Source organism: Callionymus lyra, chromosome 18 (genome assembly GCF_982586985.1).
Source record: "Callionymus lyra chromosome 18, fCalLyr1.hap1.1, whole genome shotgun sequence".
In the NCBI taxonomy this organism is placed as follows: Eukaryota; Metazoa; Chordata; class Actinopteri; order Syngnathiformes; family Callionymidae; genus Callionymus; species Callionymus lyra.
Window position 1 is genome coordinate 8,464,721 of NC_141835.1, and position 18,480 is coordinate 8,483,200.

Consider the following 18,480-nt stretch of genomic DNA (forward strand, 5'->3'; position numbering starts at 1 on the left):
CAGAACAAATCACAAATCCATAAAACATTTTCGATGTATAATACATGTTTAAACAACACAAAATAAACACAGGGAGAGTATTAAAAAAATGTGTGAAGAGATATGGCACATTCTCTAAACATACACGTTTGATGACATGGCACATTCTTCGCTTGGTTTATTGCATTGCTTACGTCGAACCGGGGTTGAATGTCAAAGAGGGCCAGCGTGGAGACAGAAAGCTGCTCCCCGAGTGCTGCCAGGGTTTGCGGCGTCCACAGAGAACCCCGTGGTGTCCCAGCAGCAGCCTGCAGGTGGCGAGCTCAGCTTAGCCATCTGCTCTTCCCCAGGAAGCAGTGTTTACGAGAAAGAAGGGGGACATCATTGAAACAAACCCTCTTTTTTTTTTACACTGCACTCCCTCCTCCAAAAAAAACTTGGTTGAAAGCCATGCTCCAATATTGAGTACTATTGCTGGCTGTTTTTTTGGATTAGCCTCCAATTACTGCATTTAAACGACAACAAAACACGTTTAATTTCTAGTCGAATGCCTTTGAAACGGCTTTTTAAAAACCCCTTCCCAGAGAAGTGTAGAAACTAGTTGCACGACGGGTTCACACCAGCAACTAGCTTGTCTTCTTGACCGTTACACTTAGTCCTGAATATTTTTTGGTTTACATTTAGCTTCCATAACTACCTCGTTACACATGTTTATAAAACTACCAACACAATACTTCGGCTCCCACTATCCTTCTTGGACACACAGTCAGCACATAAAGCCTGTCAGTTTAAGTTGCTATTTTCTACTTTTTAAAAGATTAAATAGGCTTTTGACAACTTGGATAATATATTATATTACCATATTCTCTTAATCATAGGATTGTGTTTCTTATTTGATTGTGAGTTTTGTTTTTTTTGTGTTGAATTTGACCCATGGCTGAGGCTATCTTACTGCTTTTCTAGTTGTGTTTGAGTTTAGTTTCGACAACGTTTTTTTTTCCACCTACAGCTGTTGTTGTATTTCTTTGCACTGTAGCCAAAATTGTTATTAAGTCTTGAAGTTAAAAAGAATATTTTAGGGTTTGCTTACACTAGAAAGACAACAGAAAGAGTAACTACAAAATTATTGACTATCATTTCCTTTCAGAAATGCAAATCCCAATTATTTTGGGTTCTGACATCATTTTTGAACATTCTTCTAACCACCTTTAAGTAATATCTCGTACCCCACAACCCACTTCTGCCCTAGTTCCTCCTAAATGATCTTCAGACTTTTGAAAAATGTGTTTTTAATCCAAAGAAATCTTTGAATTATTCTTCAATTGCCATGAATTTCAAGGTTAATCTAAACAATAAACATCCTAATCATAATAAAAATTTGATCAATGCAGAAAAAACCCAGCTTGAAAGCTGACAATTTGAACCTTGTTTTGTTTGTTGTTGACTTAATTTGAACTAGCATTAAAAGGGATTTACCAATTGGGTTTCAGATTCCCTGTCTTGAAATATGTTGTCTCAATTTCAACAGTCCACGAAATCACTATTGTCTGATGGAGATGTTCCTTATCAAGATCCTACCCAACTAAGTCAGAGACCGATCTGCTATGAGCCACAAACTCGGGAAGCCATGGGGTGGCTTTTGAGGAAATCAAAAGTAATTGTCTGTGCTCTAGTGCCGCTGACGCATTCGCAAAAAAAAACAAGCAGCATATGGAGAATGACTCAATCGTCCTCAGAACTCAATCCCACCAAGCTTAACCAGTGAGCCGTGACTCAAAAAGCTTTCCGCTGTGTTTCCTGCTTTGTTTTCTGCCACAGCAACATCAACGCAGAAGTAGCATTCGGACACCAATCATTTCCTTAACCACGCAACACGGACGCCGCCCCCCACCTCCCGGCCGATAACGGAGGATTAGTCCATGTAATAAGCCGAGATTCTGATTAAAGCTTATAGAATCAGGAGATTGTGAGGGAAAAAGATGCAACTTCAAATCACCGACTGACACGGACCAATCAGAGACATTTGGATGCCGAATTCGGTTTCCATGGCAGTGTGGAGAAGGGTGGCGGGGAGTGAAGAGCTCGCACAAACAAAGCACGTCTGAGGGGTTGTTTTTGTGTGTGTGTGTGTGTGTGTGTGTACACAAACACATGTGTAAGCGTAGGGGTTTAATAGCATGCTGGTGTTCATTCAACAAACGCATCGATGGTCCCGGGCGGCCCCGGCTGCTGCTGCTTACAGACATGTAGCTTGTGTTTTGTTTTGGCGAGACAAACAAGACGGAGAAAAGTCCACTCTCTCTTATCCATTCCTCTTCATGCCCTCGCCGAGGAAGGAGCAGGCTTTTTCCGCCTCCTCTCCTCGACCACCTTCCTGACAGTCTACAGTTACAGCGGGATAATAATTCTACAGCTTTTTTTCAGGCACAGGCATATTGTGTGGCTATGTCTCGGATCGTCTACCGGCATTCCGCTGCAATAATAACACAGACAGGCTCCACACGGCATGCTTCAGAGGCAAATTAGAAACGTCATTCTTCTAGCTAACAAAAAGTATGGCCATCGGGAAAGAAGAGCCTCCCACCACGAGGTGAAAACCGCACCTGTTTTGGCCAATTTGAGATGATTGCTAGTAGCAGCTAGATGATTGCTTTCTTCTCCGATCAAACCTTTTTTGAAAAAAAAGAAAAAACTGCCGCGCAGCGTCCTTATTTGCGTAATCCGTTCCTCAGGGAATGATTTTCATGATTTACTGATGACAGTTTTTGGTAAGCGGGGGCAATCCACGGCTCCTCATCCAGGCTCAGGAAATACCTCCAGAGCTTGTGCTTGCAGAACACAAAAAAAATCCAAAGTTCAGTCTCCATCACCTCCTTCTGGATTCAAGCCTAATCCGTAGCATAAGCTCTGATGCCTCCACCACCCCCCCATCTTGACGCCCTCCTCAGGCTTTAAGGGTTTAGCAGTTCTGCTTTATTACACATAGTCCTGCAGGCTGTAGCCCGTTTTATTGTCCAGAGGGGAGAGGGAGCAGTACTGGTGCTGGAGCTCCTGCTGCTGGAGCAGCTGTTGCTGTTGCTGCTGCAGCAGCAGTTTGTCGGGGTGAGGCAGCAGGATCAGGTCCTGGGGTCCGTGCCTCTTCCCGGAGCACGACATGCAGAATATACACCCCCCCATCAGGAGGAATCCCGACGACACGAAGGCGACGTACACGGCGCCCCCCGGCTCAAACTTGTTGCTCTCGGGCACGTTGGAGTCCAGGAAGTTGGTGATGACCTCGTTGGTGAACCAGGACGCCGGCACCAGGCAGAGGAAGCCCGCCGCCACCAAACATCCACCGCTGGCGATGGAGGCGTGCTGCTTGGAGCGCCGGCCCCCTCCCCAGTGCGTGCACTTGAGCCCCAGGGACGCCAGGCAGAGGCCCATGGCGGCGAGCACGCAGCACAGCACCATGGTGGTGCGAGCCGTCTGCAGGTACGCCGGCAGGGACAGCACCGAGTACTTGAGGGTGCAGCTGAACATGCCGGTGCTGTACCACGTACAGTCCATCCACAGTCCCTGCATCTGCGAGATGGCGGTGATGATGTTGGAGCCCACGTCGGCGCTGACCTTCCAGTTGGGCAACAGGGTGGCCACCATGGCGCCCATGATGCCCAGAAGAGCCAACACGAATCCAAATATTTGCATGCCCGTGGAAGCCATGCTTTCCTTTCTTTTTAGACGAGCTCCTCCCTAGGGATCATTCACCCGGCTTCGGTCCCCCCCCCCGGCTGTCACTCAAATCCTCGCCGCCTCAGCCGCCGGACTAGAGAGGAGAGAGATGGAAGTGAACCACCGCACGACCGGGAAAACAGAGGGGAACAAAAAAGGGGGCAACGGCAACTCTAGATGACTCGAGGCAGTCAAACGTACAAGCATGTTTACTGGCTCCCGTGTCCACACGGTGCCCCACGGACTGTTACTGGAGATGCTGAGATGAGTTTGTGCTATTTGCAAATCCTTAGTATCAATGCACGCTTAAAGCCACAGCTCAGTTAGTTCTCAACGGCTTGTTTTTGTTAATCGAAAATACAACTTTGTGTGGGTTCAAACGAGAAATATCTTTACGAAATGTTTGGAGTTGGAATGTGGAGAATCTCACCGTGCTGGTGCAGAGCTGGCGCGTCACGTCGATTCCCGCTGAATCCAGAGAACACAGGCTCACAGGCGGACTCGAGGCTGGCGAGGAGGATCCGTCCCGCATCCCTGCATCGCTCCAGCGGTCCATGGTGTCGGGGACGGTGTGCGAGAGGACATCCCAGCTCCTCAAACACACACACACACACGGACGCACACTCACACACACTGACCCACGCACACCAGAGACGGAAGAACGGCAGCGCTCTCGCTCTCTTAGTCCGGAGTGTCTCTCGCTTTCTCCCTCGCTCTTAACACCCCCCCACCCACACACCTCTCCCTCTCTTTTTCGCTCTCTCTCTCTCTCTCTCTCGCTCTCTCTCTCTCTCTCTCTGAGTGTGTTTGTTACGACCAGCTCTGTCGTCACCCCCACTTCACATCAACAATACACGCTGATAAATTTCTGTTTTTCTTCGTCAGGTTTTCAGTTTTTACTGGTTGTTTATTCATTTATATAATGATTAGCCATTGTTTTCATAGCTTTTTATTGTTTTGGGTCTTCCATTATTTTTATTTACCTCACATTTGACTTCCTTTTATACTCATTCAATTCTAAAATTTAATTTATAACTTAATGGAAGGTTACGTTTGAGGTCATTCTGTTCATCTGCGTTTTATTAAAATGAATAAAAAATAGATTCATGTATTTCAATTACATTTTTCAGAAATATAAATAATGGGAAAAATGACTGATAATTACATTTTTGTTGCAATTCTGTTTTTAATGTTTTTCTGTGTTCCAAGATCTTTGATATCAAAATTCGTCATCCTTATTTCAAGCTTTATTTTTTGTGTTATTTTTTCTATAACGTTTTTTGGTAATGAATACATGCGTTAACATTATTTTTTTAACATTTATATTTTAAAATTATTACAATAAATAATTATTTATTTATTTTCATTTTTTATTAGATTTTTCCTGATATTTGTTATTGTTGGTTACATTTCCTTTTTCTCATTTTTTTGTTATGAAATGCTACAATAGATGAGAAAATATTGTTGTTAAGATGTATTTATTCATTTTGAAAGCCATCACTTTGGACTCTTGACATTTTGTCGCTTCACTGACCATTGATGAACTCAATGGTCCAGGTGACATCACAATTTTTCTTTCTCAATATTTGATTTAGTCTTTTTTTGGAAGAATGTCTGAGACGGCATTTCTACATCACCTTATCCGACCCGAGATGTTGTTGCTTAAGTAGTGCTAATCCTGCTTCTTAACTAAATGCATGTTTTTTCAAAGTGAAAGTAAAAATGTAATTATGAAAATGTGTAAATACCTATTCTTGCCTTTTGGTGCAAATGGGAAATTAATTTGGATAATCCAGGATTATCCAGTAAGACACATTGATGCCGTTTTTTGTATTAGCTGCAAATATTTCTCTTCTTTGTGGGGAAATATTAATATTCTTGTGATCATCCCGTCGATATGACAAGTTAATGATGATGTAAGCCAGCTTCTGGAGAGCAAACGCTAATAATAACGACGCTGCCTTTTAAAGATAAGACTCTGGAAAATACTGATAAGATTCCCAAACATAGCTGCAGGGAGGATATCCCAATCAGGGGTGAATAAGAATCAGCCTTGAGAAGGTGAAGCTAGCTTTGTTTTCAATCCACTCGAGCATCCTTATGTCCAGGATGAACCAAACCAAACGTTCCCCTCACCCCCCTCTGGTCGCCCTCTTCCTCTAGTCAGCAGGAAGCGACACCTCACAGCTGCCTCTGTGTATTTGTTTCATCCAACAGTACAATAAACGGTAGAATAATCATGAAGGACAAAGAGGAGACGATCAGTTGTACCTTTTGTGAACAGATGTTTTCGCTGTATGCATAAATAAACAAGGGTGGAAAATGTACCAGCCGTCCCCCGACTACAGTAAAGCTGCAGCAATATCGTAGATAGCCGGCGATTGATTCGTTCGTCCATCGATCCTCTTTGTTTATCAGGCCCGGAGGTCCTTCAAATCTCCTTCGCGACTCCCGTAAACATCCCCTCTGAGCCTTAAAAAAGAAGGAAAGTCTCCCCCCCGTTCGTTCTACCCGATGGCGTGTGTCACCTTGTTACAGTCGGGTTCCTAAGTGCTGGTGTAGAAGATGAATAAGTAAAAAGTCCAGAGACAGAAGGGGGTGAAAAAAAGGCAAATGTTCAAGGAGAGAAGAGCAAATCGTGGTTAACATTGGACGGGCGAGTGTGGCGCTGTGATGTGTGAAGATATTGCAGGCTATTATAAGCGTGATGCCCCTTCACTTTATCACCTCACAGCAGCAGCTCCACTCTTTTTTTTTTTTCCAGCAGTGCTCCGAGGCACCGCCGGACCTGCCACGCGTCCCTCCCTGCCCACACCAGACCCCACGCTTTTATCGTTCAATTTGCATTTTCCCCCCCTTCCTTTTATGTCCTAGCTTGTGTAATTTTGTTTTCATGCTCAACCTGGAGACGCGCGTTTGTTCATCGCAGCATTAAAGATGCGAAGGTGTCATGCGATAGCTGCCATGTCGCTGTCATCGCCCCTCTCGTTGTGTCACGCTGCCTGGTCCTGTTTTGCCCAAACATAATGTGCGAACCGTCGCCTTCATAAATGATTGAGCGATTTACGCTGATGTGCCGTCAATATTTAAGTCTTGCCATTTATTACCTCTCTCAGTTATTGAAAGAATACTTGCAACACTTATTTTTTTCTAGTCATTATTTTAGGGATTGTCTGCTGGGTTTTATGGGGTTTTTTTAAACTGCAAAAAACTGAAATACAACCAAGAGTTTACATCTTAACAAGAGATTTACCAGATCAGTCGGGAAACGTTCTTTTTCTAAGATATTAAAAAAGATTAAGACACGAGATTACTTTAATTTAATGAAAACTTCTTTCAAAGAAATAGGAAATATTTGGCAATAATAATGTCTTAATGTAAATAAACTAAACAAATATGTGTTTCAAAATATTTCAAACTGTGTTTTCTCTTTGAAATGCAAAAATGTCAGGAAATATTTTCATTCATTCATTCATTAATTTTCTACCGCTTTATCCCTTACTGGAGTTGCGGGGAGACTGAAGCCTATCCCAGTATCATAGGGCGAAAGGCAGGGGACACCCTGGACAGGACGCTAGTCTGTCACAGGGCACACAGACAGACAACCTATGGACAATTTCTCAAGGTTCTCAATCCACCTCTGTATGTTTTTTTTTCCCTAGAAAATGATTTTCTTGATCGTTTTTAAAGGTTTATTAAGAGGAGGAACCTTGATACTTTCCAGAGAGACTTAACTACAAGAAGGTCACTCACAACGTGGTACTTTTCTCCCATACACAAAGGAAATTGAAGCCCTATTCTTGCATAGATAAATATAACAATATCTATTGTCAATTTCTAATGTTTGAATTGAAAAAGGGGCCATGTTTTTGAATTCTTTTCTCCGATACAGGAACAGATCGTGGGAAAATGGAACGATCATAAATTAGATATTCTGGCATCGCTAGAAGTTTCCCCAATGTTTAGTTTCACTTGACGTTTGGGTCAAAAAATGCGGCCATGGTCACTCATTTATTTTTTAAGTCGGCAAAGAAAATCCATACAAGGGTTTGTCTGAGTCTCAAATTTTTTTGCGAGTGGTTGTTTGTCCTTGGGAAATGAACGAATGTCAAAGCTTACAAAAACCGTGTTCTCATTATGATTCAAATGAGGTCGATGGCCTAGAACGCCGGTGAACCATTTATCTCTCAGCCCTCTATCGTAGCATTTAACGTCTTTAAAGAAAAAAGTCCTGAAGACACTTTCCCATGCCATCTTAAATCTTAGCTCTGCCCTTCTGCAAAGTTCACATTTTGGTTAAGTCCCCTGTGACGAAAGCATCTCTCAGAGGGGCTGATCCTGTCAGAGACTTGAGTCACACTCCCGGTTCTTGTTTTTGAAACGCTTTTGGCAATTCCTCAGGAAGAACCGTGGACTTCCTAGGCAGGATGCTTTTTTTTTCTACCTAACCCTTGGAGCGGTATCAGCCCGGTGGATTCAGCAGTGAATTCCCCGTCTACTCAGAGATGCTGTGTCCCCACACTGATGTAATAGGGGTTGTCTTCTCAAGGTATTTTCATGATTAATGCAACTCCTCTCCCTTAGTTTCTGCAGCTTCCCGTGTTCGTCTTCCTTCCATACTCGATGCTTTTCTTAGAACCTGCCGTTATGTAAGTGCTGCTGGTTCAGGTAGTGGAGCGGCTGCTGCCCCGGGGCCACTGCCATCCCGTCTCTCTTACGGTTACAGGGACATGACAAATTACCACTCAAAAGGCTTCGGTGAAAAGAGACATCGACTGGAGCTACTGGGAGCACTGGGCTGTCTGTGTTTCCACTGGAAGGTCATGGTACGCTATCATGCAGTAGGACGTTAAAGGGGCTCGAGCATTGAGCTCATGTGGGTCAGGAAAGTTCTTCATAGTGGACGATATCAGGAGAGTGCCTTGTTGCTTCCAGCTATTTTACTCCCGACCCTTTCAAATCTTCTGCCAGTCAGGGAGAATACGTATTCTCACAATAATCCCCCCAAATCCATTTATCGATTCGGTTGGTGGAAACGAACCGATATCTTTGCCTTCAGGTACTTTGGTTTAATTACTCTTTTCCTTATGTCATTGATCACACCTTAGTTACTTGTGAATCCTGCATCATGATAGTCGCATGTATAAAACTTCACAAAAAACCCAATTGCCTCTATGAGTTTGTACTTTGTTACTCCAGGCACTCCAGTTTCCTCCCACATTCCAAAAGCATACAGATGTTGATTGGGAACTTTGGGAAAATTGAGTGTGTGTGTGTGCGAATGGTTGTATGTCTCTGTGTGCCCTGTGACAGACTGGCGTCCTTTCCAGGGTTTCCCAACTGCCAAAAGACACTGGGATTGACTTCAGCCCCCTATAGAAAATAGACAGATGGATGGATATTCCATTTCAAAGTATGTACTAGCTTGCTCTAAAATAGTCTTACAACATGGTCAGGTTATAAAGGGTGTTGCTGATGCCCGAGCTATTGACAAGTACCTCAGGCTGCTGCACCGATGTGGGTCATAAAAGGTGCGAAGAGGTAGCTCTTAGCGCCACATCCTTCTTGGTGGTGACCTTTCCAGATTTTTGGCCAGAAGTATTGCAGTGGCCAGAAAATTCAAGTTCAGATCTTGTCCTTACTTGGTGTCATTATATAGAAATGAAGTCAGTGGTCGTAACCATGAATAAAAATAGATTTACTCAAGCTGATTATATCCAAGGTCACATCAAGTCTTGTATGTTCGACCCCCCTGAAGAATTGAAGGAGGGGCTTGAGGGCGTCTGGCTCAGGCAAGGGAAAAATATGAAGGCTGTCAGAGTGGGTCAATATGTCGGTCTGCAGCGCAAACCGGACTCTCGCCCATCAAACACAAAAGCATTTTCCCCGGCGAGGGGGTGGGGGGGCCGAAGCATGCCGGGGAGCCTCTCAGCGGAGGGCCCAGGTGTCAGCACATGATTTAAAATGGAGTTTCCTTGCATGTTGAGGTTATCGGGGAAAGGATTAATGGCAGGAAGAGGGATATATTACAGCGCCGCCACCAAGTGAAGCTGTGTAGCAAGGCCATACATAAATCATGACAAAAACGTGATGTGGACAAGATGATGGCTGAAATGCCGCCGCCTGTATAGTCCCAATATCGACCCCCTTCCCCACGCCTCGCCAGCCCTCCCGGGCCTCTCTCCTAAATCATGAACTGCAGAATATAAATGGCCTAATTATTCCAGCAGAGAGTGAAATTAAAGTCTTCCCATTTTTTTTTTTACAGCATCTTCCTCACAGATTTCGCTATGATCTTGCGTCACCAAAGCGGCGCTCCAAGCACTCGGGAAATTCCAAACGTCGACGTGAGAGGTGGAGGTTTTTGATGCCTTTGTTTTCAGGCAAAACGGCAAGAGGAACCCGTTTGTGGTTCCGACTGCGTCGTCTGATCCAAGGCGGGTGATGATGATGATGATGATGATGATGATGACGATGAGCGCGTAACGCCGAGACGGACGCGACTCATGTTTAATGAGACGCAGTTAAAGATGACAAATGGTCGCATTAGAAAAAACACCCTTGACGGTTCTGATCATCGCCGCCGACCTTAGACGCCGTTGTTGTTCTTCAAGCACCGACGAGTCTTTTATTCTGGGTCACGCCTGGAAGTAAAGGAAATACTTTGAGCGTTCAAAAGAAAACGTTGTTCGTTATCAGGGACATTTTAAATTGACTAATGCATGGATCAACCTTCTTCTGAAAATAATGTACAGGTTTTTATCTTATGGTCCTGTGTCGTCTCACAAGTTGAAACTCTTTTTTTTTTTCTTCCAAATGTTCTTCCAAAGTAGCCCATTTCCAGCTTTACATGGCTTAAAAGGAAATCATCGTAAGAGGTTTGAACTACCTCTACTTTCTTACTTCACTTAGCACACAGCTGCCCCGGGGGCAAAATCTGGCCGAGCATTTCATTTTGTACGGCCGGAAATGTTTTTGGGACTAAAAAGAGGTTGTTTTTTTTCATCTTATGTATAACTTTTCTCTATAGTTTGTGTTCATACATCTATATTATTTCCATTTTAAATTTCTACAATTCGACCTCTAACTTCTTCCCTTTTGAAAATCTTCTGAATTATTTACTTCCTGAGATTTACTTATTAATTCAGACAACACTGATTGTCAAAGTTGTCTCTCTTTTCTGTCAGACTAACAAAATACTTTATAGATTATTTTCTTTTAAATTCGTAATTCTAACATTCAAACAAAACAAAGTTACTGACAAAGCTGCTATTATTGGCCATCTCTGCACTTATACTATACTATACTATAACTTGGCGAACAAAATTGTGTTTCTGTACACACCCTGTGAATACTTGAATGACTATAAAAGTATGACCAAGTCTTAGTATTAAGTATGACAACTAATTACCAGTATGAGTATTGTTTGCGTTACTGACAAAAGTGTACTTTTGAAAATGGTATCGGTAATTATAAGGTGCCCATAAAAGGTATTAAACTAATGGACATGTAGTACATCCAATTGGTTTTAGGGAAAATAAAAGCAATATTCTTTAGTGAAAAGTAGCAATATTTACTTCTTAATTTTTAAAGATCTTGCTTTTCCCAATGTTTCTATTGTTTTACATATTGTCTGACATTTTTAAAGGCTTCACTTTTCATTGAAACTTTGTCCATTTTACCAAGTATTGGTAGCAATTTGATGGCGTTCCTATGGTCTTGACTCAGAAGAAGAATCTGTGCAGTGGTATCTGTACTTTCCGAAAAGTCCTGAAAAACATCACTGTAACAGACTTATGACTCCAACGAGGAATGGAAGGGAGAAGTTTCTAGAAGTCGTTTAAGGAAGTTTAGAAGGAGCTTCGATTAGCCAGACCTCTGACGCCGCACGGCTACTCAGGTTTATCTACTGATCTGATAAGAGGGCGGAACTGCAGAGCAAGGAGTTCCTACACTCCTGCGAAAGTGGTCTAAACATCCAATTAGATGACCTCCCCCAGTCCTTGGACCACTTCTATTTTATCTGGCCTCATTATCAAGCGCAGCCCTCCAGGACGGGAATGCAAAAGGCAGCGTCGGTGAATGAGTCACACAATCCAGACTTCAAGGGTGCAGAGAAAACCTCCTCGGGGCTCGTGATTTTAACTGAAGCTGTCCTTTTATTTTACCTCCTGTGTGTGTTTGCGCAGCTGAAGGTGTGCTGCGTGAGTGTTTACCTTTTATCTTTTATTCTGCGAGGTGTAGCAGGTTCATCAAAGGATGTAGATTTAGGGTTTCGTCGTCGCTCTGAGGATTTAAGGAAGCAGCAACTTTCACTTCAGCGTTCATTCATCCATTATCTTCCGCTCGTTTACATTGTGGTGGCTGGGGTCTGTCCCAGCTGCCCGGGGTGGGAGACAGAGGACACACTGGACCCATCAGGTGTCTTACATTATTATTAAGAAAAGCCTGGATGAGCAGCTGCTCTCTCTGATTGTTTTTCAGCTTCTAATCTCCCACATTTATCGGCACATTCATATCTGAGAAACTATTTTCTTGCGCACAGATGGTGATGATTTTTTTCCCGTTTGTGTCGGCGGTTCAGACGACGAAGGAAGTTGAAAGAGCGAAAAATAAAACTAGACTGTGATTGAATGTAATCGTAGACTTTCTTTTTTATAGAAGGAAAAAAGGAACAAATAACTATTTCTACCGTCGATTCAGTGTTTCCACAACCAAAAAGATGATGTGGCTCGGGGGCTAAGTGTGGCCCTCTTACTATTATTACGCGGCCCTCACTCTGTCAGGGGAAACTATTAAACCGATTATGTGGAGATTTCAGATTTTATTGTTTTTTAATAGTCTTTCCTTGTTTAATCTATACAGTATGTACATGAACTCCAATTATTTTGTCTTTTTCTTGTTCTTTAAGACTAATTATTAATGACTTAAAACAAATAAAACTGTATATATAATTGAAAAATACACAGCAAAATAACAATTAAATGTTATTTTCATAATGAATAATTAAACATAATGTTACAATTTTCAAAATGTACTAAAGAAAAACCTTTTGTTTAAGGTCACATATTTGTTTTTCTGATCACAGGTCATTTTTGACCCACTCCTGGTACCAGAGTGCTTATGAAATTGAAGGTTGTCTTGATTCTTCATGATCTGTGACGTCCTTCCACCGCGAGATTGCAGTGTTTCAGCAATTCCTGAAACCTAACAATTGCTGTAAACAAACTTGATGAGAAGCGAACACTTGCTTAAGAAAAGATGGGAAAACAAATGTATGTTTGTTCTTGGAAAAAAGAAGTGGTTGTCTTTTGTCCCCTGAAGCAGTGTTGGCGATAAAAGTCGGAAAACTTTGCTCCAGACATGAAAATAAGCAGGAACGTTAAACTCTGGAACAACAGATTATTCTGTTTACTTTTAAATTTTATTACAGGCTGTTTCCCAGCACTTAAAATATGTGCCGTGTTGCAGCAGAAACATTCCTTATATCGAGCGACAAAGATCTCTTACTTCTGTCAAAAATACACAAGTTGTCAAGTTGTACAGAGCGATGACAAGTTCCATTACAACGTCACAAGAGCGTCCTCACAAACCAAGACGAGGACTTTCTTTTTCTTTTTTTTTTCAGGAGTGATGTGAAAACATTTTTCAGGTTTTTCGAAACTCGTGTCCTTCGTAAAATATTCATTAGGGTGGAAAAACACGTCCTTGGTTTTTTTGGTTTAAAAAGCATCTTCCAAACGTGGCACAGAGCATCAATAATGAGGACGGGCTTTGACCAGCATCTGGCCCTGGCCAGATGGGACAAGTGGCACAATGTGACAAGAGCTTTGAGCGACGACGAGCTGCGAAACTAGAGCGGAAGAAGGAAGTGGAAGCAACATTTGTTGGACTGACTGAAACGAGACTTTACTGCAGACAGAATGGCATGAAGGAAGAAAAAGAGTTTAAGTCAAATCTGGCTTTTTTATTACTCTTAAGCTCAATTCTTTTAATCCATATCCATCCATATGTCAACCCTTTAACTATGTGTAGATATGAAAGTCTTCTTAAAGTTCAACTAATGTGTTGATTTAAGTGTGTCTTAATCAGATGTTGGACTCTATTGTATCATCAGTGTCTGTTTGCACAAAATTCTCTTTTTCATTTAAATATTTACATTAGAAAATGATCTTAAGCCCCGCCCACTGAAAACCCTTTTTTGATTTTCTGGAGATGAAATCTTGTTTACCATAACCACACCCACCCTGCTGTGATAGTCAAGCATGCAGGTTGGTCACTGAGTGTCATGAATCCCATAAGTCTCCACCTCCAAGGGACTCATTGCATTAACAAAGCGGGGCGTGATTACGCTCCATTATTACGTTATAATGGCTCTTGTAACCTCTCGTTCGCCGAGATTTCAGACTGGGGAGAACTTTATAAAGTAATAAGTTCAAAACATGGTCATGATGAGGCACTTGCTTCATCTTGGAGACATTTGAAATATGTGATGAGTCCACCGAGTTTCACATTAGTTGACCTTTAACTTTACAAGGACTTCAGTTGGCTTTCAAAGAGATCCTACTTCTGATGCCCTACGAAGCAAAGACCTAGAGAACACCTGGCTCGCATCAACATGTGTGTCCACGTTTTCCAGCAAGTAAGCGTAGCGTCGCCTAATTTGGACAAGGGTCGTGAAGATGATGAATCGCTCTACAGAGGAAATATTCTATCTTTGGTCTCAATCTCTTCTTCGCGGGGATCTAAGTCGCCTCCCTTTCGGCCGTCACACCACCCCCCCCCCCCTGAGGCGAGGAGGGGGCCGATTTAAGATAATGAGGGGCCGTGTTGATGTCCAGCGATGCCGAATGGACACGACCTGGCTCTTAATGCGTTGCCGCTCCACTGGTTTGTAGGTGGTCATGATGTGCTGGTGCGTCCCAGGAAACTGCTGCGGAGAGAAAAGGGGAAAAAAAAAAAAAAAGACTCTCTGGTCCAGCGCACAGGTGTTACTGTGGCAACTGGAACCGTCTCGCCAGCCCAGCCGTTGCTGCGTCATCTCCTTCACCAGCCTCTCTTTTCTCGTCTATTATCCCACTGCGTCAGCCCTCCACCTCTTTCCCTCCCTCTCTCTTTTTTTTTTTTTTTTTTTATCCACCCTTGCATCTGTGTTGCCATTTGGCAGGCGGCGTCTCCCCCGCCAGCACCTGCCCGGGCTCTCGTCGTTGTGCAACGTCTAATCCCTGGCCTTGTGTGTGTGTGTTTGTGTGTGTGTGTGTGTGTGTGTGTGTGTGTGTGTTCTGCAGGTGGAGGTGGGCGTCGTTCACTTCACGCCGCTGGTTCAGCCCCAGATCGAGCAGCCCTTCAAGATGGTGGAGAAAGTGGTCAGGAACACTTTCCAGTTCCGCAGGAAGGCCTGCTACAGAGGACTCGAGTGAGTGTAACGCGCCCGTCCAGAACCGTCTAGTTTCCCAGAAAAACATGGCGTTTGAGGGGTTTTTTTTTTGAAGCGATAGAAGTCTGGAACATCCTCACAGCGGCGCCCACATGCATGTGCACGCCTCCACGCCTGTTAGGGGGACTGGATGTGGGCCGGGTTGACAAAAGAACGCAGGCAGCGAGAAAGAGAGCAGCAATTATGAGTCACGGAGGTGGCAGCCGAAAAGAGAAGAAGAAGAAGGGGAAGCAGATTTTTATGTAACAGTGGTGGGCTGGTGGAAGTGCGACCAAAACAGAGCGAAGTGCCAAAGATTCATAAGTCGGTGTGTGTTGTGCGGTAGAGAGAAGAGAATTGTGTTTGTTGGTCATGTGTTGATAATGTACGTCTGGAGGTACGTTTCGTTGATTGAGGTCAAGGAAAAGCTGCTTTTTTATTTATTTTTTTTACGTACGACTAATTCTGTTTCAAGTCCGACTTCAGTCGCGACACGGTGGCGAGCTGGACTAGTAACGTCACCGTTCCTGACTTTTTTATTTAGAAGAAAATAACATCACGGTCACAGACCCAGATTATTATCATATAAAGCTGTTTTTAAAAAAGAAAATCGATACTTTCCTTTAAGATATTTCAGGATAATATTTATGACGGTCTTGACGGCGATTTTAAGGCGCACCTTCAATGAATGGCCTATTTTAAAACTGTTTTCATAAATGGGGCGCACCCGATTATAAGGCGCATAGAATAAGAGACAGTCAAACATTTGACTGTGGTTATGCATCCACTAGATAAAGCTGAGCTAAAGGGAATGTCAACAAAAAAGTAAGATAAAGTCAAACTTTATTAAGCGTTCTGACAACTCTGTTCACTCCCATGGTAACGATGTTCAAATGATGTTTAAAAGGCTTCAAGCAGCAGCGTGTGAGACTGGTGTTGTGAGCAGACAAATGTTGAGCTAGCAGCAGTGAAGTTGAGCGCATGTATGACAGCTAGAGCACACATGTATGACATGTTGAACGCACGTGTATGACGTGTTGAACGCCAAGTATGACTGGTCGAGCGCAGTAGAGTGATTTTGAGTGTACAACAACCAAGACACACTCGCTCAAAATGATGGCAGTAATCTTACTCCATAGATGTCCGCCATGATGTGATGTGCGTCGTAAATCCCACCCTGTGATTTTTGAGAAATTTAAAGGCTTTTAAGTGTGCCTTATAGTTCGGAAAATACGGTTTATCTTTTTTACCGTATCGCAATGGCAGACAAAGATAAAAACAATAAAAATAATAGTATTTTAACGTAACCATTGAAAAGAATTGACACTCAATCTGTTGTTTCTGAAATTACTTCCTGTACAGGGGGAGAGTCCAAAGAAAGGGGGTTGGACTTGTGTATTCAAACCATCTAACCTACCTTTTAACACGTGCAAAGTAAAGAAAGGTGTTCCTCGCCGAACCTCGTCGTCTTCCTGAGGAACGTGCAACTGAAACCATTTAACGCCTCGTCAGCGCTTTTGTGTGCGATTTCAATTATCTTCCCTAGATTTGGAATTAATTGCCGACGGATGGTTTTCTCTAGCGTTTGAACCACGATGTTCTTTAAACTTTCATGATCATTAAGATATCAAAGCGCGCCGTAACGCCGCCGCCTCTCTTTCCCCCGCTAACCCAGAAAGCTGTTCCCGGAAGAGTGTCGCCCGGAGCTGACGGGGGAGTTGCTGGAAAGGGCCGACGTGGACCCCACCATGCGACCCGGAAACCTCACCATCGCGGACTTCAAGGCGCTGGTGGACGCGTACGCCGAACTGTGCCGACGCGACCCCGGGTTGAGGCGCTACGAGTTCAGAGAGGAGCTCCGACTGAAGGGTTTACACCAGCGAGGGGAGTCAGTGGAGCGAAGTCAGTCCGAGGAGGGAGAAGGAAGCCCGGAGACGACTCTTGACATTTCCACCTGATGCACACATGCATTTTTAACATCGCTCCCCCCCGAGCGAAGGAGAAGCTCCGCATAGACGACCCTTTCGGAGAGAACTTTCGATTTCGTCCTTTTGGACCCAAAAAAAACCAGTTGCTGATTCCAACCGAAGGATAAGCTTCCGTCACGGGTCGCAGTCTTTCGGGGAAACAAGGTGAGAATTAGCTTCTTATTTTTTTGTCTCTGGAGAGATTTAAGAAGACGACGCGTGCGAGTTGTTTTTGTGTGAATAAAGAAAAAACGCTTCAAATCCCGAATGTCATCTTTGGTGAAGAGAACAATAATAAAGTGTTTTCTGAAATGAAGTGTTTGTTGATCAGTTCATCTGGAGCGAGGGAATTGAGGTGGAAGACGAGCGAAGAGACTCACGTCTTAATTTGCCTTATTTAATGTTTAAATGTAACCATTAGCACCGTTATTAAGCTAATTATGGTGAGGGATGTCGATGTACTGCAGTTTTCTCACAAAAAAGATGACTTTTTGCGTTTTTGCTCTTGTATTGTAAGTTGTAGCTTTCCTTTATTACTACTAATCTTTTAATATTAAATAAGCAAGATGCCAAAAAAAGGTTCTTATCTTTTTGGTTTTGCATTAATTTATCATTTGTGTTTAAAAGATTAGAGCACATTGTTGACTAAAATAGACTAAAATAAAATATGATTTGCAGTTTCTGTATTTCAGCTACAACCAGATGCTAAAATGCTAATGAAGCATACTGTAGTTGCTAATCATTTGTCATGCAAAAACATGATATTTTATGTCATGCTATAGCATGATATTTTATGTCATGCTATGAAAAGGTATTTTATGTCATACTATAGCGTGATATTTTGTCATGCTATAACATATTATTTTATTTCATGCTATAAAAAGTTATTTTACGTCATACTATAGCATGATATTTTATGTCATGCTATAAAAAGGTATTTTATGTCATAGTATAGCGTGATATTTTATGTCATGCTATAAAAAGTTATTTTATGTCATACTATAGCATGATATTTTGTCATGCTATAAAAAGGTACTTTTGTCATGCTATAGCATATTATTTAATTTCATGCTATAAAAAGATATTTTATGTCATGCTATAGCATATTTTAATTTGATACTATAGCATGATATTTTATGTCATGCTATAGCATATTTTATGTCATACTATAGCATGATATTTTATGTCATGTTATAGCATGATATTTTATGTCATGTTATAGCATGATATTTTATCTCATGCCAAAGCAGGATATTTTATCTCATGCTATAGCATGATATTTTATGTCATGCTATAGCATATTTTATGTCATACTATAGCATGATATTTTATGTCATGTTATAGCATGATATTTTATGTCATGTTATAGCATGATATTTTATGTCATGCTATAGCATGATATTTTAT

General features: G+C 42.5%; 2 protein-coding genes across 4 annotated transcripts in view; one reads left to right on the plus strand and one right to left on the minus strand.

Annotated features, from left to right (window-relative positions):
* tfb1m (transcription factor B1, mitochondrial) overlaps nucleotides 1-17,513 on the plus strand; it is a 41,585-nt gene extending 24,072 nt beyond the window's left edge. The window contains exons 7-8 of one of the 3 annotated variants that reach the window (XM_087779680.1): nucleotides 14,979-15,106; nucleotides 16,782-17,513. In XM_087779680.1, coding sequence (XP_087635806.1) covers nucleotides 14,979-15,106; nucleotides 16,782-17,064 — 411 coding nt within the window. In that variant the 3' untranslated portion in view covers nucleotides 17,065-17,513. Of the gene's footprint in view, nucleotides 1-14,978; nucleotides 15,107-15,182; nucleotides 16,741-16,781 lie in introns of those variants that run through there. The other 2 variants (XM_087779681.1, XM_087779682.1) reach the window with 2 other exon arrangements.
* On the minus strand, nucleotides 1,252-4,350 carry LOC148060379 (claudin-20). The gene is made up of 2 exons (XM_087780165.1): nucleotides 4,121-4,350; nucleotides 1,252-3,784 (listed from the first exon to the last, which is right to left on the minus strand). The coding sequence occupies exon 2, from the start codon at nucleotides 3,679-3,681 to the stop codon at nucleotides 2,956-2,958; it is 726 nt and encodes a 241-aa protein (XP_087636291.1). The 5' UTR covers nucleotides 3,682-3,784; nucleotides 4,121-4,350; the 3' UTR covers nucleotides 1,252-2,955.
* Nucleotides 17,514-18,480: the final 967 nt, after the last annotated feature.